Source organism: Pelodiscus sinensis, chromosome 6, assembly GCF_052426305.1.
Source record: "Pelodiscus sinensis isolate ZL-2025 chromosome 6, ASM5242630v1, whole genome shotgun sequence".
NCBI classification, from domain to species: Eukaryota; Metazoa; Chordata; order Testudines; family Trionychidae; genus Pelodiscus; species Pelodiscus sinensis.
This window is the reverse complement of record NC_143057.1, coordinates 116240418-116261939: the sequence shown is the minus strand read 5'-3', so window position 1 is coordinate 116261939 and position 21522 is coordinate 116240418. Positions and strand designations below refer to the sequence as shown.

At 46.5% G+C, this 21522-nt stretch overlaps 1 protein-coding gene across 2 annotated transcripts in view; it reads right to left on the bottom strand.

Annotated features, from left to right (window-relative positions):
• Positions 1-20770, bottom strand: part of MYO5B (myosin VB) — a 328229-nt gene extending 307459 nt beyond the window's left edge. For both annotated transcript variants that reach the window (XM_075932680.2, XM_075932681.2), the window contains exon 1: positions 20229-20770. In XM_075932680.2, coding sequence (XP_075788795.2) covers positions 20229-20255 — 27 coding nt within the window. In that variant the 5' untranslated portion in view covers positions 20256-20770. The remainder of the gene's footprint in view (positions 1-20228) is intronic.
• Between the last annotated feature and the right edge of the window lie 752 nt (positions 20771-21522).

The window sequence follows — 21522 nt, the reverse complement described above, 5'->3', positions numbered from 1 at the left end:
TTCCCTAGCCACAACAGAAATGCAGAAAAGCAGAGCACCTGAACTCAGTGGAACAGAGCTCAAGTAAGAAGTTTTGAAAAATGAACCCATAGACAGCATGCACCTGTACACAATGAAGTTATATTGCTGACTATGCACTTTTTAAAATAACTTCTGGGGACAAAACAACCTCACTTTTCCAAACGTAGCAAAGCCCTCTGTGGAGACGATATAAATAAGTTTCAAATTTCAGTTGTTATTTTTGATGCATTTTTGTCATTACCATGGAAATATTTTTGCCCTCTCACCCTTAAATTCTAAAATGCCTGAAAGGACATTCACCATCCAAGGCCAAATAGGGAGACTTTCACACTGATATGGGGAAGTTTTCAGACAGTTATACAATTATGCAATTAATTGGAAATAAAGCCGCATGGTGGATTTTTAAAAGATGACTTGCAGAAGGAGAAAGTGGGCTTGTGCCGATAGTTGGTTGTTTGTGACATTCAGAGAAGGCGGGATGAAAGCTCACTGATCCAGCAAGGTAGAAAGGAACCATTGTGTGTTATTTTTCTTGCAGAATTTCTTAGAACAAGGGCAGTCAACCTGTGGGGCACAGACCAGCTGCTTGTGAATGGACCCTGAAATGCTCATATACTTATTAGCGTTGTTATTATTTGCCCTGAAGTCTGGACCTTGATATTCACTTCCTGGAGATCAGGAGTCAGCTCTCTGCAGTTGGCTGAAGAAGGAATGGTAGTGACTTTCCAGAGAAAAATGAGGAGTCTTGTGGCACCTTAGAGACTGAGGGTGCATGTACACTGACTGCACCCTTAGCTTGGAATAAGATACACAATTTAAGGTATGCAAATTGCAAATCTTATTCAAAATAAACCGCTATTCCAAAACGTCCCTTAACCCTCATTCCATGAGGGTTACAGGGGCGTCAGAAGAGCAAGCCCGTTATTTCGAAATCTATTTTGAAACAACAGGCCTGCTCAAAAGACGCAGAATAGCTATTTTGGGATACCAGAAGTATCCCGAAATACCGCCACGGTCTAGATGTACCCTGACAGATTTATTAAGGCATAAGCTTTTGTGGGTGAAACCCACTTCATCAGATGAATTGGAATGGAAGTTACAGAGGCAGAGGGTACAGATAGTGTGTTACTGAAGCTAATCAAGTCAAGGTGAAAGGGGTTCTTCCCCAGCATTTAGTGTGGAAAGTGAAGATTAAGAAGAGGGAAAATTGCCTTTGCAATGTGTTAAGCAGTTAAGATCCGTATTCAATGTTCAACTGATTGTGCTGAACTTGCAAATGAATTCCAGTTCAGCTGTCTCCCTTTGTAATCGGGTTTTAAAATTCTTTTGTAGAGGATGGCTCCTTTCAAATCCATTACTGAATGTCAAGGAATGTTAAAGTGTTCCAGTCTACAGGTTTGTGTGCGCTACCATTCCTAATGCTTGATTTGTGTTCCTTTATCCTTTGGCATAGAGCAGGGGTGAGGAACTTTAGGCCTGGGGGCCAGATGCAGCCCCTGACTTGCCTTGGTCCAGCCCCCAAGGCCCAGAGCCCACCTCCCTCCCAACCCCCCCAAAGCATTGGGGAAGCCTGGGCTGGTGCTCCAGCCCCTCACAACTCCACCACAGGGCTGGAGCACACAAAAAATCTACTAGGCTGGGACACACACACCCCAGGGAATGTGGGGAGTGTAGCCCCTGACCCAAAAAAGGTTCCCCACCCCAACGTAGAGACCATCCATTTTGGTCAATATACATGTCAGAGTGGCATTGCTGGCCCTTGATGGCATGTATCATGTTAGGGGCTTATCCACCTGCACAAGCTCTAATGGTATGGTTTATGTACTTAGATCCTATGATGGGGTCACTTGTATAGATATGTGGACAGAGTTGAGAAGGAGGTTTGGTGCAGGGAAAGATCCTGTATAAGTGTTTCTGTGGTGTGGTGTGTGGCTCCTGATGAGTATTTGCTTCTGGTTTGGGGGCTGTCTCCCACGGCTCATGAGAGAATAGTCAATGATGCACAAAATGGTTTTTAGCTGGGGGCTGTAGGTGATGAGCATCGGTGTTGTGTTATTTTTCTTGTTGGGCCTCTCCTGAAGCAGGTGACTTCTGGATACACATTAGGCTCTGACAATCTGTTTCTTCACTTCCCCAGGTAGGTATTTAAGTATTAAGAATAGTCAATAAAGATTCAGTAGGTGTTTGCCTCTGTCTGTGGGATTGGGGAAGATACGGTTGTATCTTAGCGCTTGGGTGTAAACAATGAATCATGTGATGTGTCCTGGATGGAAGCTAGAGGCATGTAGGTAAGAACAGCGGTCAGTAGGTTTCCGATATAGGGTGATGTTTATGTAGCCATCATTTATTTGTACTGTAGTGTCCAGGAAGTGGGTCTCGCGTGTGGATTAGGAACAATAGTGGGGTGGAAATTGTTGAAATCTCTGTGGAATTCTTCAAGGGCTTCCTTCCCATTGCAGTTTTCAAGCCTTTGTTAGGGGCTGAATTAAATAGCTGTGAACAAACCCACTTGCCCAGGCTCTTAATTGGACTAAGGGCAGTTTCTGTGAAGAGACGCTTAAATTTAGCATTCTTGGGCCTCTAGAGTGGACCGGGATGGGTCGTACATGGAATTAAATAGAGGGTCTATGGATGAGAGGGCACTTCTAGATCTCTGCCTAAGCATGTGGACTCTGGGGTCTCTGTGCATCCCACAATTCCCCTCTCAACTATTAATTTTTCAGTTTCTTACAAAGTCATTAACATGACAGTTCCTTGAGGAGAAAAGCTGGCTTTTAAGCCAACTTTAGCCAGCAACTACCTGCTGCCCCGCGTCACTGTCTCTGATACAGAGGCAGCAGCCAGCTCACCGGGAGCAGGGCTGGGAGCCAGCATGTAACTGTTACTGTAACCAATAAGCTCATGTTTCATAGAATCATAGAATAATAGGACTGGAAGGGACCTCAAGAGGTCATCGAGTCCAGCCCCCTGCCCTCAAGGCAGGACCAAGCTCCACCTAGACATCTGTCAGGGATGGTGTATCTAACCTGTTCTTAAATATCTCCAGAGGGGGAGATTCCACCACCTCCCTTGGCAATTTATTCCAATATTTGACCACCCTGACAGTTAGGAATTTTTTCCTAATGTCCAATCTAAACCTCCCCTGCTGCACTTTAAGCCCATTACTCCTTGTCCTGTCCTCAGAAACCAAGAGGAACAAATTTTCGCCTTCCTCCTTGTGACACCCTTTTAGATATTTGAAAACCGCTATCATGTCCCCCCTTAATCTTCTTTTTTCCAAACTAAACAAGCCCAGTTCATGAAGCCTGGCTTCATAGGTCATGTTCTCTAGACCTTTAATCATTCTTGTCGCTCTTCTCTGTACCCTTTCCAATTTCTCCACATCTTTCTTGAAATGTGGCGCCCAGAACTGGACACAGTACTCCAGCTGAGGCCTAACTAGTGCAGAGTAGAGCGGCAGAATGACTTCACGAGTTTTGCTTACAACACACCTGTTGATACAACCTAGAATCATATTTGCTTTTTTTGCAACAGCATCACACTGTTGACTCATATTCAACTTGTGGTCCACTATGACCCCTAGATCCCTTTCCGCCATGCTCCTTCCTAGACAGTCGCTTCCCATCTTGTATGTATGGAACTGATTGTTCCTTCCTAAGTGGAGCACTTTGCATTTCTCTTTATTAAACCTCATCCTGTTTACCTCTGACCATTTCTCTAACTTGCTAAGGTCATTTTGAATTATGTCCCTATCCTCCAAAGAAGTCGCAACCCCACCCAGTTTGGTATCATCTGCAAACTTAATAAGCGTACTCTCTATCCCAATATCTACATCATTGATGAAGATATTAAACAGTACGGGTCCCAAAACAGACCCTTGAGGAACTCCACTTGTTATCCCTTTCCAGCAGGATTTAGAACCGTTAACAACAACTCTCTGACTACGGTTATCCAGCCAATTATGCACCCACCTTATCGTGGCCCTATCTAAGTTATATATGCCTAGTTTATCAATAAGAATATCATGCGAGACCGTATCAAATGCCTTACTAAAGTCTAGGTATATGACATCCACCGCTTCTCCCTTATCCACAAGGCTCGTTATCCTATCAAAGAAAGCTATCAGATTAGTTTGGCATGACTTGTTCTTCACAAACCCATGCTGGCTATTCCCTATCACTTTCTTACCTTCCAAGTGTTTGCATATGATTTCCTTAATTACCTGCTCCATTATCTTCCCTGGGACAGACGTTAAACTGACCGGTCTATAGTTTCCTGGGTTGTTCTTAGTCCCCTTTTTATAGATGGGCACAATATTTGCCCTTTTCCAGTCTTCTGGAATCTCCCCTGTCTGCCATGATTTTTCAAAGATCATAGCTAAAGGCTCAGATACCTCCTCTATCAGCTCCTTGAGTATCCTGGGATGCATTTCATCAGGACCTGGTGACTTGCTGACATCTAACTTTCCCAAGTGACTTTTAACTTGTTCTTTGTGTATCCTATCTTCTAAACTTACCCTCTCTCTGCTTGTATTCACTACGTTAGGCACACCTCCAGACTTCTCGGTGAAGACCGAAACAAAGAAGTCATTGAGCATCTCCGCCATTTCCAAGTTTCCTGTTACTGCTTCTCCCTCCTCACTAAGCAGTGGGCCTACCCTGTCCTTGGTCTTCCTCTTGCTTTTAATGTATTTATAAAAAGTCTTCTTGTTTCCCTTTATGCCTGTAGCTAGTTTGATCTCATTTTGTGCCTTTGCCTTTCTAATCTTGCCCCTGCATTCCCGTGTTGCTTGCCTATATTCATCCTTTGTTAGTTGTCCTAGTTTCCATTTTTTATATGACTCCTTTTTTATTTTGAGATCGTGCAAGATCTCCTTGTTAAGCCAAGCTGGTCTTTTGCCATATTTTCTATCTTTCCTACACAGCGGAATTGTTTGCTTTTGGGCCCTTAACAACGTCCCTTTGAAATACTTCCAACTCTCCTCAGTTGTTTTTCCCTTCAGTCTTGCTTCCCATGGGACCTTACCTACAAGTTCTCTGAGCTTATCAAAATCTGCCTTCCTGAAATCCATTACCTCAATTGTGCTGGTCTCCCTTCTACCTTTCCTTAAGATCATGAATTCTATTATTTATTAACCATTTAAAGGTTGCACTATTACATCCCTAGTTAGGTCTATTTATATTGGCGTAACTAAGTCCACCTTAGCAAAGGTTGTACTGCTGTTATTTTGGTTTCTAAACAACAAACAAATGTAGAGTTGCCAGGTGCCCAGTATTGACCCAGACAGTCCGGTATTTTCACCTCCTGTCCAGTAAAAGTTTTTTTTCAATACCGGACACCTACAATGTCTGGTATTTTCTGATTTTTTTCCCAGCCAGGAGGCAAAAATTCCAGGTACTTACTGCATTCCGCAGGGGAGCTGTCCGGCCCAGAGCAGGGAGACAAGATGGCAGATGGCTGCCAGCAGCCTGTTAGAGCCAAAAAGCCTCAAAAGCATTTCTTAAAGTGGCCACACAGCTTTTTTTTATTTTTTTATTTAATTTAATTTTTTTTCTTTACAACTTTGGTCTCCCCCTTTTTTTTCCCCCTCAACAGAATTTTTTCCCCCAGTGGTTTTATTTGGGGGGGGGGGGAGGGGGAGGCGAGTGTTCAGTATTATAGGTAAACCATCTGGCAACCCTAAACAAATGCACCATAAAAATCTGTTTGTAGATAAGCCTCAACTCTTAAATCTTCAGTGTGGTGCACTGGGGAGAGGAAACAGGTCCTGAACAATTTCTGTAAACCTTGGCTGTGGTTTTAAGCCTTGTGCCTAACTTTAAGCCCACAAACAGTCTGATTGAAGTTAAACATTATGTCTAAATACCTTGCTGAACTTGAGTCTAACAGGAGTTGTATTTTTGGCCCAATTTATAACTCCCTCCAGCACTGGATAGCAACTCGTATTCTCACATTCCTAGAAGTGTACAGTTAGGAAAATAAGAGTCAATAAAATACCAACCTGATTTTGAATTGCTGATATAGTAGGGAAAAGTCTTTGTTGCCTTTTTTAAGGCATCGTTTAATGCCTGCTATTTTGTATGGGACGTTTCTTGTGATTGCCAGTGTCTCTGTGTTCATTTTGCAGCTATTCACAGAATTATAGTCTTTTCTTAACCGCCTACACTGGAGAGAGAAAGGGAAGTAGTGACTTTGAATGGTCACCCAACAGGGATGATGAGAACGTTCTAACACAACAACAAAACACTAGAGTAAGAAACGGACTCGAGAGTACAGGCAGTCCCCGGGTTACGTACAAGATAGGGACTATAGGTTTGTTCTTAAGTTGAATTTGTATGTAAGTCGGAACTGGTACATATTGTAGGGGAAACTCTAACCAAACATTTCTCCAGAGCTCAGTTTTATTCTCCCACACCTCACTTCCCTCAGTCCTGCAGACCAGGGAGATGTGGAGCGGCTTTTCTCGCCGCGGAGGACGCGGGTGGTGGGACCGCGGCGCATCTCGGCGGTCTGCTGGGGCAGAGGCGCAGCTAGTGCGGGGTTGCCTCACCCCGTTTGTAAGTAGGGATCCGATGTAAGTCGGATCCATGTAACCCGGGGACTGCCTGTATTCAATCTTTCCTACCTGCCTGCAACCTCCTGATATCAGCAGAAGTAAAAAAGAGACGACCAATGATAAATGAGCATAGTGGAAACCTCTTCTAATGATGTCATTTCTCACACTATGAGCCAATGCAGGACTGATATGAGGTCCTGACTATAGAGTCTTCCATTCTGTGGTGACTCTCTAGGTGCAAGGCAGGGAATTTGAAGGCAGGTATATGATGAGCCAGTGTTGCCCACGCGCTATTTAGTGTGGCAATGAGGTGGGTGTTTGAGATGCTGATTGGAGGCTGGAGGGACAGCTATTTCATCCCTCACAAACCACTCAAAGGACTTTGTGAGGGATTCCATCAGCAATTGTCTCCATGAACTTTCAGGGTATCAGAGTTCACCTTACCATTCTTCCACTCTATGCCATCGTGAATCATGCTGCTGAACCAACTGAGAAACACCAAACCACCATGGAAACTGCCTCCTACAATATCAACTCTGCTCACAAGCCAACTAAGAATGCAATGTCATTCTACGTCTCCCCCAAATCTTCATTTTTGTAAAATAAATATGATCATGCCCCCCAAAAAGAGCAGAACAAAGCTCACTAAAATCACTACTCCATTTGCAGTGCATGGCAAGTGTGTTTACGATCCTAGCTGAACAGGCATTACAGCTCCATCACAGGCACACACTCAATTCAAAAGGCATTAGAGCACAGCCCGAAAGGAACAAGTTGACATTTGTTACACACTTAAATTTTCATGTTGAAGGCAGATGGATTGTGGCATTTCTGGGAGCTGTACAGGGTTCTCTCTCGTTTCAAGAGCTTTTCAGAGAAGTGCTAGGACCCAGGCTGAACATTTTATCGCCTCAGAATGTAACCAAGAAACGAACTGACCATATTAGTTGTCAGTTATTGGGGATGTTAGCAGCTAGCCAGATAACTGTGCAACCAATAATCAACTGTTTATTGGTTAACAGTCCTGGTTATCCACAACAGCCCCATTCCCCTGCTCTGCATTGAAAACTCAGACTGGAAGGCAGGCTCTATCCCAGCCAGCTGGTGTAAGTTTTAAATGAAGATCATGCAGGGGAGCTGCCTGCTACCCCACGCTGCTGCCTCAGATAAAGAAGCAGCAGCACCCTCTGTCCGTGGGGAGCCTAAGCTGCTCCCGCATCCCACTTGCTGGCTGCCATTGCAGAGCCAGGGTGACCTGATAGCAGCCCAGATGAGGGCTCCATGTTCCACAGAGCAGACATTTTCTATTCACCAGCTCGCAACAGCCCCCAAAAGGAGGCTGGATGGGATGGAGGGCTCCAAGCAAGTGCTCCTGCCTTCCCAGGGCCCATGAAATGCCAGGTGTGGTTTCTCTGGGCGGTGAAACAATGAGGTGAGGGGAACAAACCAGACCAGGTGGCCTGAGCCTCCATGCATGCACCTTCCACAGTTGGCACTGCCCCAGAGACTGCCACTCCCCTGGCCTCTCTAGATCATAGGGAGCAGGAGGTAATCTGTGTTTACAATCAGTGCTGCTGCCAAGATCCAGCCCATTCCTGCACTGCTTTGCTGCTTACAGACCACTTCGTAGGAGGGGCAGGAGGCCAAGCAAATGCCCCCTTCTCAAGCCCCCTTTAACTACCCAGGTTTACAACATGGCAGCATCTCCTTCCTGGCTAGATCTTTTCTGACATCACAGTGAGTACGTGGGGAAGTCTTGACCTCCCAGCCTGTACTTGGTGATGCCCCACCCTGTCCCCCAAGCAGGCAGTTGCTTCTGGCAAGGAGCCGACTGGAGCGATGCACCAAGTATCACTGGCAGGGAGCAGACTGGAGCAATGCACCAAGTATCACTGCTGCTGGAAGGGGAAGTAAGAGCCGGCTCACTCAGCTAGGAATGCCAGTTCTGCTCCAGCTTTGAGAAATGGTCCAAGGCCAGTTTCTTCTTGTCTCCCAAGGTTGGTTTTAGTGGTCTTCTCATTATCAACATATACAGTCGGGGAGGAGAGGGAACACCTCCCATTCTCTGCTCATAGCTTTGGCCCTTCATTTGCTACAGAGGCAATGCTGACAGCTACACCGTTTGTGGAAGCCCAAGTTCAATAGTCCATCAAATGCCGATTTGTCTCTCCCACCCCTCTGCTGACCAAGACTGAGGACTCTATTCATATCAGAGATGGTTCACTACTAGTCATCTCGTTGGCTGTTAAAGCCAGAGTTTCTCATGCACCTGTAACTCACACAGATCAATTGTGGCCAAGTATCATGGACAAGCTTTTCTTGCCACTGACTGCCTTATTGATACTATTGCGCCCTTTCATTAGTATGCTATAGAGATCTCTCTAGCCTAGTGTCGTTCCTAAAGGTATGTCTGCAGTGCAACTGGCAATGCAATTTCCAGCTTGTGTAAATGAGCATGTGTTACCTCAAGCAAGGTCCAGCTTGCGTGTGGGCATAATCAAAGACAAAGGCCAATTTAGAATGAATTGCCAGAAAACCAGTGGAGGTAATTAATATATACCTCCCTCCCCAATTCCTTACTGTCCATCACTCAACTGCAGTACAAATAAGTTGGTACTAAGGCACACAGCTGTATGCATTGATTGCAGTCGACTGGACATCAGCAGAATTACATTCTTTTTCCAGCTGCCAGAGCTTCTATACGTGACCACAGCAAAGTCATTTAATTTGTGGGTCTTGTTGCAACCATTTGCACTTACCAATCCCTCACAAGACTGCAGTAAATGTGACCGAAGTGCAAAACATGACTACAGGCCATCTGATGTATCATCACACATAGGGCCCTACCAAATTCACACCCATGAAAAATGTGTCAGACTGTGAAATCAGGTGTCTCCCTGTAAAATCTGGTCTTGTGTGTGTTTTTACCCTTATACTATGCAGATGACATAGGAGACCAGCATTTCTCAATTTGAGGGTCCTGACCCAACAGGAAGTTGCAGGGGGCCACAACTTTTAGGGGTGGTGGTGGTGGTATTGCTACTATTACTTCTGTGCTGCCTTTAGAGTTGGACAGTCAGAGGGTATGTCTAGAGTACATGCCTCTGACGACAGAGGCATGTAGATTAGGCTACCTGGCATAGTAAAATGAAGCGGCGATTTAAATAATCGCCGCTTTATTTAAATTAAAATGACTACCACGCTGTGCCAAGCAGTTGTTTGTCTGCACAGCACTGTAGTCTGGATGTTCCGCCTTCGACATCAAAGCCCTTTGTTGACCACCCCGGTAAACCTCATCCCACGAGGAATAGCGGGGTGGTTGACAAAGGGCTTTGATGTCGACTGCGGAGCGTCCAGACTACAGCACTGTGCAGACAAACAGCTGATCGGCACAGCGTGGCAGCCATTTTAATTTAAATGAAGCGGCGATTATTTAAATCGCCGCTTCATTTTCCTATGCCGGGTAGCCTAATCTACATGCCTCTGGCGACAGGCACGTAGTCTAGACATACCCAGAAAGTGGCAGCTGTTGGCCGAGCACCTAGCTCTGAAGGCAGTACTGCCACCAGCAGCAGTGTTGAAGTAACGACAGCAGTAACACAAGCCTTCCTACAATAATCTGGAAACTCCCCACCCCACTCCTTTTTAGGTCAAGACCTCTACTAACACAATACCATTATGTTTCAGATTTAAATAGCTGAAATCATGAAATTTACCATTTTAAAGATCCTCTGATTACGAAACAGACCAAAATGGACCATGAGTTTGGCAGGGCCCTAATCATACATTTACCTCAACTAAGATGTTCTGATATGTTTAAATTCAAAGGCGAACAGAATTCGGGACAGCAATGCATGCATTTAACAGCTACAAACATAGCACTACACACGTGATTTTTTTAAAACTTTCTTGGCATGTTAATAAACATGGCTTAAAAAAATCTAATAACTTTTAATAAGTTATGTGAAGCATTTTTCCTATTGATTCATTGCAAAGAACAAGCATGAATGACCTGCTGAGTAGATCTTTGTTTTGCTCTGCATGGGTCAATCCTGAATTTCTTAATCCAGCCAAATCATAGCTCAAAATTTCCCCCGTGAGTAACACAGGACAGAGCTTCACAGGGGGCTTTCACTGGCTGACACGATGATTCACAACACCAACGCTTACTGTAACACTTGTATTGAGAGGTCTTAGTTTATGTAAGTGTGGAGTCAGTTGCTAACCTCATTCCTTTTGTGAGTTATGGGAAGGCATCATCAATACTAAGTCATGCAAACAGTTTCCTGTTAAAAATAACGTTGGATGAGTCCTCCAATAAAACAGGTTTGGGCTCCAAGCCATGGGCTATTTGCCATGGAATTTGAATGACTTGATTTTCTACTACAATGTTACAGATGGACCTAAGCTGCCAAGTTCAGATTCAGAACCCATCTTCCCTAACAACATTTTACATCTAGGGCCCTCTTGGACACACAGGTTGTTTTGCTGAGTTCCTTAAGGACCTTGAGGTATGCATCTGGGGCCCAAGTTACCCCAGTCAGTGCGGCAACAATGGTGACTGACCATGGAATCAGGCCCTTTGGTTTTTCAGTTGGTGAATGTTTATCAATTCAGAGGTGTTTACTGAAAAGTCATGCGTGGAGGTTTGTTTGTAGAGCATACAAAGGGGCCATTAGAACTAAATCGGTAGAGCAGCGAGTTCTGAACTGCGACTTGTCATTAAGAGTCCGTTGTTTTCGGGGGTTGGGGGACAGAATTGCTGGGCTCATGAGCAAGGTGGGAGAGATGGTTCCAATGTGTCTGGAAGGGGTAGGACCTCAGGCGGAAGGGGCAGGGCTGGGGACAAACAGTTCTCAGAGCCACTTGGAAGAGACGTGGTGTGCTCCCTGCAAGCCAACCAGAACATGCTGCACTGGGCTCCAGCAGCGATTTAAAGGCTCAAGAGCTCTAACCCACCACAGCTGCCACAGTGGAACTTTGGGCCCTTTTGAATCACTGAGTCCTAGGGCTTCCCAATCTCCCTGATCAGTAGGTTTAGTTGTTTTGGAAGAGTCAACAGCACACTGACTTGTGCTACAAATCCAATCACAGCAGAAGGGCTTCAAACCAGAGAAGAGATTTCGCCATGTCAGTGCCATCAGCAGCATCTTTAACAGGATGAGTGTAGTTTATTAGCAACATTACAGAAGACTTTACAAACCATTTTACATTACTTCAGAAGCCTAAAAGGTGACTGTCATGCGGGACTGCATCTTCAACCATCAAAACCCAATGAGCGATACAAGCACCAAATGCCACTTTTAACAAAAAAAATGCTACAGTAAAACTCCAGTTGTCCAGCATCCAGTGGTCCTGCACTCCTGCTAGTCTGGCACCACCTGAAACCCGGAAATGCTCCAGGCAGCTGGACAATTGGAGCTGCTCAGCCCCGGGCTTCCCCAAGTCAGCCGCTGGTCAGTTTCAGCAGCAGCTGATTTGGGGATGCCTGGGGCAGAGCAGCTGGGGTGCTGCCGCGTTGGTCACGCAGTGCCGTGTCCCCCCTCCCCTCCCCAGACTCCTCATAGCCCCCTCTTCAGATAGTCCAGCATATCTGATAATCCGGCACCCCCTGGGTCCTAAAGGTGCCGGATTATCGGAAGTTTACTGTAGTTTCCTAGAAAGTTAATGCTGTTATCTCACAGCCAGCTCTTTTACGTAAGACAAAGCTAATGTCTTCTACTAAGAGGGAACTTTCTGTTATGCTAACTTTTTGTTCGGGTCAGGCTGTCAGGCACTGATCGTCAAAAACATTTAAGACAGGGGTGAGGAACCTTTCTATCTTTCTTGTGTGTGGCCGCAAACCCAAGTGAGAAGCAAAAAACAAAACAAAACAAACACAAACACCACACCAACCCTCACTGACATGGCCCCTGACTGAGAAGGAAAAAGACACTCCCCACATTCCCCTTGAATACCAGAGCCTAGGATGGCTCAAGCTAATAGATTGTGTGCTCCATCCCCGCAGCAGGAGAAAGGGGGCCAGAGCACCCCAGTGCCGCAGGGAAGAGTCCTTAGCCTCAGAGGCTGGATCCAGGCAAGCCAGGGGATGCATTCAGCCCCCAGGCCATAGGTCTTCCACCCCTGATTTAGGAAAAATAAGCTGCTCTTTTTACTTGGACTAAGCGACCACAACAGGCCTTTCACTGTTCTAGGGAATCTATTCTGAAAATCCGTATTTCCACAAGTTAGGCATTATCACGCAAATATTAAAACATAAAAATTCACAGGATCAGCCCTCAAAGTTCATGATTCCTTCTAGATCCACTTAACTTTGACAGCTTTAAAAAAAAATTTTTTTTAAAAGGCAGCCTCTCAAAATCACGGTAAAACATGCCTCCGTAACCTTGAAACAAAAGTAGCAATACTGCATGGAATTAGTCTGTACAACTGATAATTTGAAAATCCACTGCTCAAGAGCCTGCAAGACATTCAGAGCCATGCACAAGCAAGACAACTGGAACAGATTCCTTGAAAGAATTGGTTCCAGTCTGATGACTGCTGAACTACCAAGCTGACAATGATCAAAGCCAAATCTTAAGAATCCAATAATTTAAAATGCCAGCACTTTAATACCCGCTAACAATATTTATAGGCCAATATATAGAGCATTTCATGTGCCTATGTCTGGTAATAACAGCTTTTAATAATATTCTGCTAATTCTTACCCACTGAAATATTATTGTTTATAAAGCACCATATAGTCATCATAGCACAGGGACAGGGTTTCTGCCTGAAAGTAATCAATATTCATTATATACAAACAAAACAAGGAAAAGTACTGATTAAGAAAATGTATGTTCTCCTGTTACAGGGGACAGGTGTACCTATCCCTCTGAGAGGTGCACAGCACATACAACATGGGAATGCATTGCAGCTCATCTCACCGTCAGGTCCTTTTAAAGCACATGGTGAGTGGCAGGAACTACTGACACATCCCTTTCAGCATGGCAGAGGTGGTTTCTCCCAGTTCTCCCAAGCATCAGCTGTCGCTTCATACATGTTTGTACAACACCTATGTCAGTAGGGCACCCGATATCAGCTGGAGACTTTGGGCACTACCACATTGCAATTATTAACATTTCTGATTTAAAACGGGAAGTAATTTGATACAAACATTATAAAACGTCCAGAAGAAATAAAGATCTGAAAGGTCCCAAATTAGGTCTTTCTTTAGCAGCATTCTCTCTCTCAGAATTCCAGACACTTCATTATACTGGCCTTTTCACCCACCAAAATTGTCCTGCTGATGAAACATGAGCTGGGAAAATCCCAGTTAATTTTCCTGTATCCTTTTGCTGCAATATACTCTGTCATGACAATTAGCTGACCAATATGCACTCTGATATCGGGCATATAGGAAGGCCAGGTCAACACTAGGGAGCAAAGTCAAACTCAGGTATGCAACTTCAGCTATGTGAATAGCGTAGCTGGAGTCCAAGCACCTTAGCTTGAATTACCGTGGCATCTCCGCTGCAGGGGAGCTGACAAGAGAAGCTCTCCCATCAACTCCCCCTTTACTTCTTGCTACCTGCTGGAGTACCAGAGTGGACAGAAGTGTGATGAGCAGTCGATTTAACATGTCCTTACTACACTCCCTAAACCGACCCCTGGTTGATCCAATTCGGCAGCGATGATCTCCCGATAAGCAAAGAAAAGGTCTTAGAAACACAATCTTTTCCCCAAAAGTAAAAAATTGATAAAAATATGCACCTTACGTATCAGCACATATCACAGCTATCAGGAACAGTCAGTGTTTCTATCCTGACTATGAATGTAGTTTGACATAACTAGGAGCAAAATGTTATTGATCTTATATTGGATGACTAAATTAATTTACAGCCTGTCAAGGCTGATGCCCCACTCTGGCACGATGAAGTGGGGGCCGGCAAAAGTACCCCAAAACCTTGTCTCTCCAGGCTTTGGTATAAAACTTCCCCCAAAAATCCTAAAAACCTATATGTTGGGGATAAAAATCCGCTACCACCATCAAGTGCTTTTGACCTCACAAAGAGGGGTGGACACTTGAAACCAACCCCAGGGTAATCCAAGCTCTTTTCCCCAAAGAGCTTGAAAAAGACAAGTGAAAATACCAATTGCAGTCTGTGGCTGCTATACCCTAGTCAGAGGCATGCAGATCCCTCAGACAGATTTTCCAGGACACAAAACTGAACCAATACCAGGTTAATAAAAAAGAAATAACTTTTATTATCAAAACAATCCTCCTGTTGCAAACATAATGACTAAATGGGAAAAGTCATCAATTAACATACTCATGGGGACGCCTATGGGCCAAAACTTAGTTTCAAAAGAGAGGAAACCCCATTTCTAAATGTACAGACATCAGATTCCCATTCCCAAACCATAAAACAATAAAACCTAATGGATTTATCTAGACTTTGCCCTACTTATAGATGAAGAGTCTTTTCTTGGAGAGGGACATGTCTGTCCCCCTCAGTATCTGGAGAGTGAACTGCCCAAGGACAAAGGAGGGGAAAAAACCAAACATTCCTTTGTCCCAGTTTGAAATTCCTACCTGCATTTCTATTGGCTGACTGCTAACTCACTAGGTACAGTTAACCCCTTAGTCCCCAGGCTGCTGGCCATCCCTCATAACCATGACACAGCCCAATTCTGCCACCAATACTAATGCTAAATAATGCCTAATCCCTCCAGTAGGCTCACTGAATTCAACAGGACTAAATCAAAGAATAAAGTGTCAAGGGGCAGAATGTGGCCCTTAGCTATTCCAGTGTTTTATATTTGTTTAGGTAACTACTCCCCACAGTAGCTATAAGAGTTGAAGCAGAAAACATTATTTCCCCATCAAGTTACTGAATGTGAGGGAATAATTCTCCAAAAGATTAAACAAATAATTTTTATGTACCCAATTTCTTTTTGCCCAATGGGTCTATACTGTAATATACAGAGTGATCAGCAATAAGCTTTGGCTACATCTACACTGGCCCCAAATTCCGGAAAAGTCATGCAAAGCAGGTAAGTCAGAATAGGGAAATCCGCGGGGACTTAAATAAATATCCCCAGCGGACTTAAATAAACATGTCCGCCGCTTTTTTTCCGGCTTGGGGAAAAGCCGGAAAAAAGCATCTAGACTGGCGCGATCCTCCGGAATAAAGCCCTTTTCCGGAGGATCTCTTATTCCTACCTGAAAGTAGGAATAAGAGATCCTCCAGAAAAGGGCTTTATTCCCGAGGATCGCGCCAGTCTAGACGATTTTTTCCGGCTTTTCCCCAAGCCGGAAAAAAAGCGGCGGACATGTTTATTTAAGTCCGCTGGGGATATTTATTTAAGTCCCCGCAGATTTCCCTATTCTGACTTACCTGCTTTGCATGACTTTTCCGGAATTTGGGGCCAGTGTAGACGTAGCCTTTGTGTATCACCAGGTGCTTTTATCCAACTTTACAGTGCATGTTAAATAATCTGCCAGCATCTAAGCATGACAGTGTCAACACCATCTACATGTCACTTAGAAGTTATTTTCTTCTCAGTGCAACTTAAGAATTAGAACTGAGTGAGGTAATGCTGCTAGGGAATTTTTCTTGCTTAGGCCCTATGTATCAGAAAACAAACTTCTTAGAAATATTTATGTTACCCATAATATATCATTCAAATGATAGGTTTTTAGGAATAGCAGGAACCAGAAAATAAATTTTTTGCTCATACTTTGAAACAGAGTATCTTTGGCACACTCGTCTGTTTAATGCCAAATCATCAGAATTTATTTTTGAAAAAAGCAACACAGTAAAACTCCAATTGTCCGGCACTCCCAATAGTCTGGCATCAACTGGAACCCAGAACAGCTCCAATCAGCCGCTCTCACAGCTGGGCCGCTGTGAGGCGTATGCATGTTCGTGGCTCCATGCCGTTCCACTCATGGTCCCCAGTGCACACAGTGTCCAGCCACTAAGCACAGGCAGCTGCCTTGGGACCCAGACATAAGGCTGGGGGTGAAAGGAGATGGTTACAGCAGAGAGGGGAGGTGTTTGGCTCTGTGGGAGGGAAGGAAAGGGGGACTGGGTTGGGAGTATGCCCCCTTATAGTACCTCTAGGTACTCCGGAATATCCGATAATCCAGCACCACCTAGGTCCCAAAGGTGCCGGATTATCAGAAGTTTACTGTAGTTACAATAATAGCAAGATATACAGTAATCATTTTCTGAATCAAAAATAGGGACACATTAGCCATGCCTCTGACCCCCTTTAACCATGCCAACCTGCCACCGGAAGGGTTTGTGTAGAGAGCTGGCTCTGCCTTTTAAATTGAAGAAGAGCCACATGGCTTCTTAAACTTAAAGGGCAGTGCCAGTGCTCTGCACAAACCAGGATCAGCTGATTTCAAGCTCAGCTGGTGCTGTCCCGCGCAGCTCTGCCTTTTAAATCTAAGACAACCCGCATGGCTCTTACTACATTTAAAGGACAACAGGATTTTGAGGGCCAGAGGTCAGGCACTGCCTCCCGCTGCTCTTACTGGCTGGGTTCCAGTGCAACAGTTTTTTCTCGCTGCAAGGTACCACACACACGTGTGTTCCCCCAAAAGAGGGAGGGGAAACCGCAGCATGCAGCCGCTTATAGCTGCGTGGCCATTTCCAGGACATTTTCAGTGTTTTATGGGGCATAGGAACAGGCGATTGAAATTTGGGACTGTTCTGGATTTTCCGGACCATATGGGCAGAATAACCATATATTGATCCACAGGGACAAAAAAAGTCTAGTGTGTGAATCTCTCACAATCCATTAAAAACATATTTGGCTAACAAATCAGACAAGGGTTTTCAAAGGTGATCACTCAGACAATGCATCCAACTCAGGTCCAGTGTTACACCTTACACGCCCCTAGGCACAGCGTCTTAAGCGCTTCCCTCCTCCGTGCCCACAGTTGACCTGTTTTCTGTTTAAAAAAAAGGGGAGGGGAATTTCAAGAAGGGTGAAACTGTTTTCATCAGGTAGTTTATCATCCACATGAGAAAATGTGCATAGAAGACAAACTCCATCAAAGCCCAGTCACAAAGTTTCCAACCATCCATCCCATCTTGAATATCCATCGAAGTCAGGACCATCCGTACAGAGGACTAGGGTCCCATAATTTTTTCCTCAACTCCAAACATATTTCAGTCCCTATAATGCTCCCTGCTGGCAGCAACCTTTAGCCTTCTGGATAAGCAGGGAAAGTTCCTGGAGCAACCAAACAAGATCATGCTGACTGGGTCATCCTGACTTTACTTGGGTAATACCTGTGTGTTCTTATGTTATGTTCTTATGTGTTTCTGAAAAATGACAGCACAGTGCAGGGAACAGCCATCTACCTAGTCCTGCTCCTCCTGACTCATAGTCAAGCCTGGAAAAACTTGAAAAACAACAAATAGTCTAGCAGCACCTTATAGACTAACAAAACATGTAGATGGTATCATGAGCTTTTGTGGGTACAGCCTGTGTAGTACACAGCTGATGAACTTCACAGGAAATTGTTCAGGAAGGAGCATAAAACACCACCTCTGAGGGCAAATAATCTCCTGTTTACACCTTTCCCTGCACATCCAGCACATAAATATTAGGAAAACCAAAAAGCCAATAATGTCTGCAAAGATACCCACCCATGCTATGGTGCATCTACTTACAGTGTTGGCTCTCTCAGACACTTATCTAGGAAACGTATGTATCAATATTGTGACTGACTGTGAAACCCACAGAAAACAACCCCATTCCAAACTGGCATTTAAAAAATAAAAAACAGGGTATGTTAAATTTCTTTCAGGAGAATGCTCATCCTGTACTTGGGGTTAAAACAGCAGCATTGCTTGGAGTGTAATAATTGTACTTTAATGTTGCTTTGCCTAGTTTTACCTTTCTGGAATGTAAAAGTTCATTTTATTTTGTTTTGCCTAGAGGTTGTTAATGAAACCTGCTAGGCATACAAGCCATAGTTTTTATGTTACTACTTATGCTGCCATACACCAAAGCTAAAAAGTGTTTTGCTCCTGCCTGGTCTCAGGAGAAATCTTATTTCTGAGACTATTCCATGGAGAGCATGCAACGTTCATAGTCAATTTCACTCCAGCAGGCAGCACAAGCAACATAAGGCAAGAAACTCAATCTAAACTAGACAACTTCATTAAGCTGTCCTCACCTAGGTTCACTGTATACTGACAAGGCTTCTTAAAAAAAAAAGTTTGATTTTTAAATAACTCTATGGTGTGCCTAAGGCAATAAACACAGAAGTAGGAAGGATGATCTTCTCACCCCTGCCCCATCTGAGCTACAGAAAAGGAGAGTATCAGATGTGTGTGTTAAAAACAATAGGAGGATCTTCAAAAGTTGCTGAACTGCTCCCCAAAGAAACCACACTGCTGCCTAAATCTCTTTCTGGTGGTTGTTTCAGTGAGACACTGTCCTTTCCCCAATGCAAACTGTAATTAGTCCGGAACAGGTTTCCCAGACAGACCTACTGACTCTCACCCACCCCACCTGTGTGGCCAGGAACACCCTTGGTGCCCGTCCAGGAACTGTCAGCATTTCCTACATGATTCATCCACCCGAGGAGAGGACCATGGTCCTGCCTACTTCACTAAGCCAGCCCAGAGAAAAACACAGCGGCTCTTTCCAGTAAAGCCAGCAAAGCCACTAGCCAGCCTATTAACAGTAACGGCTGTGCCCCCAGCAGGCTGCCACGGCTTGGGAAGCGTCCCCGGTCCCTAACTTCATGTGGCCACTGCAGCAACAACTCGAGGTTTCCTTTTCTCTGCACACCTGTTCCGGGCTCTTCCCCCTCCTCGTGCTCAGCCCAGCCTCTCCCTAGCTGCCCGAGCCAGCCGCCTCCCAGCCTGTTCCTGCCCCGATCACCCTCTCCCCGCCACGTCTGGAGCACCAAGCATGTACCCACCGCTGCACAGAAAAGAGAGCGCGATGCAGGGTAACTCGCTTGTAGATGAACACTCCCCGGGCCCCACTTGCTGCCGCTTCCCCCTCCAAAAACACCAGCCACAAACTGTCAGCGTGCGGCCCCTCCGTGCCCTCAGAGGGCCCAAGGGAAGGGGGGACTGCAGGGAGGGTAGCCAGGCAGTGCCCTGGGAGGTGACCCTGCAGAATGAAGGGCAATCGGAGAGGCAATGGCCCTGCGGGTATTACAGGCGGAGAGGGGATAGCACAGCAATAAGACACGGCCGGAGAGCAGGGGCAGGAAGTTTCTCTGGGGTGCTGCACGTGGGGGGCAGCAGGGAGGGAACTGCAGCGCGGGGGGCCGCAGGCAGCAGTGCAAGGGGAGCGGCCCCACGGCGAAGGCGGAGAGAGGCAGGTGCAGGGCTCCAGGCACCAGAAGTTCCGCTCGCCTGTGAACACGCAGCCTGGCCCGCCCGCTGCAGGCTGCTCCCGGCCTGGCTGCAGGGGGGCGCCCTAGGGGCCGGCTGGGGTGCCCAGGCAGAGAACGAACGCAGCCGGGCGGGTCCCGAGCCCCTGCTCCGGGGGGGCTGGAGAAGCGGGCGGCCAGCAGCGAGCCTGCCCCTCTCCCAGCGCGGCAGGTGGTTCCCAGAGCGGCGTGTGAACCGCCGCGGCACAGGCCCCGGCTCAGCCCGGGACTCCCCACCCGCCCCCCGCTCACCTTGGTGTAGAGCTCGGAGACCGACATGTCCTGGCCGGGACCCCCGAGGGGCGCGGGGCGCGGCGCAGCCGGGGGGGCAGGGTTCCGCCCCAAGCGCCCAGCCCAGCCGCGAGGCTGCTAGAGTCCAGGCTCACACGGGGCCGGGCGACATGGCTCCGGGCCGGGCAGCACCGGGATGCCGGGCGGGCCGGGATCCTCCTGCAAGCTCCGCTCCGGGGCTTCTCCCGAGCGCAGCCGGACGCGACCTTCGCACCCGAAGTTATTGATCAATCCGAGGAGGAGGCGGGTGGAAGCGGCCGGTCCAGCTCCGCCTCGCACGCCGCTCCCAGCGCAGGTATGGGGAGGTGCGGGGCAGCCCGGAGCCTGCGGGCCCGGCTCGCCAAGCTGCGAAGAGAAGCGAGCAGCGCGTCCAGCCTGGCTCGGCTCCGCTCTTGTCCCAGGTGCGGCTGGCGGAGCAGCTGCGCCCTCCGCTCCCAGGCGCGCTCTGTCCGCACCGGGCAGGCACCTAGGCAAGGGCCGCCCGCCCCCTGCTGGCCATGGCGCAGCCCCCTCCTTCCTCCCGGGAGCGCCAGCCAGCCAGCCTGCGCCTCGCTGCCCTGCGGCAGTCCCCTATCGCCCTCCAATCAGGGAGCCAGCAACATGGGACTAGTGCTTGAAGCCATGGGGAGGTGCAGTTCGTGGACACGTGAGAAGTTTTCCAGCGCAACCCCGCTCCACATGCTACGAGGTCACGTTTGGATCTGGAGGTTCGAATGGGTCCTCCCTTCATCGAGCAGAGACTGCTCCACCCAAAGGCTGTAAACTGCTAAATCTGCCCGGGGAAGTTTTACCACACCACTCACTTCACTGTGCTTGGGGAAATCGTTTGCGTTTGGGGTTTGGACGGTCCAGTAAATGTTATTGGGAAGGTTGTTTGGGGAGCTGGTTTTGGTTGTAGGTTTTTTGTTGGTTTGTCCTATCCCCTTCCCCCCAAACATGGAATACCATACTAAATAGTTGGAAATAAACCAATTCTGTGCCTGGTCTGGCAAATCTGCTAAAGTCCTGTCTAGAGTGGATTTTTGCCTCTGCTTCCTAAGCACAGTTCAGTAGACAACAGCCCTGTTCCTGCTTGCCCTTTAAATTGGTGCAAACAAAGCAGGATTAACACTGCTAAAATGAATGATATTACAATAACATGAAACTATTGTAAGAGATGAATCAGGGCCTGCTCTTTGGAAGGTGCCAGATTACATGAAATGAGATGTTTTTTATATCTTTACCCCCTTTACAAATTATTCAGTTGAATGTTGCT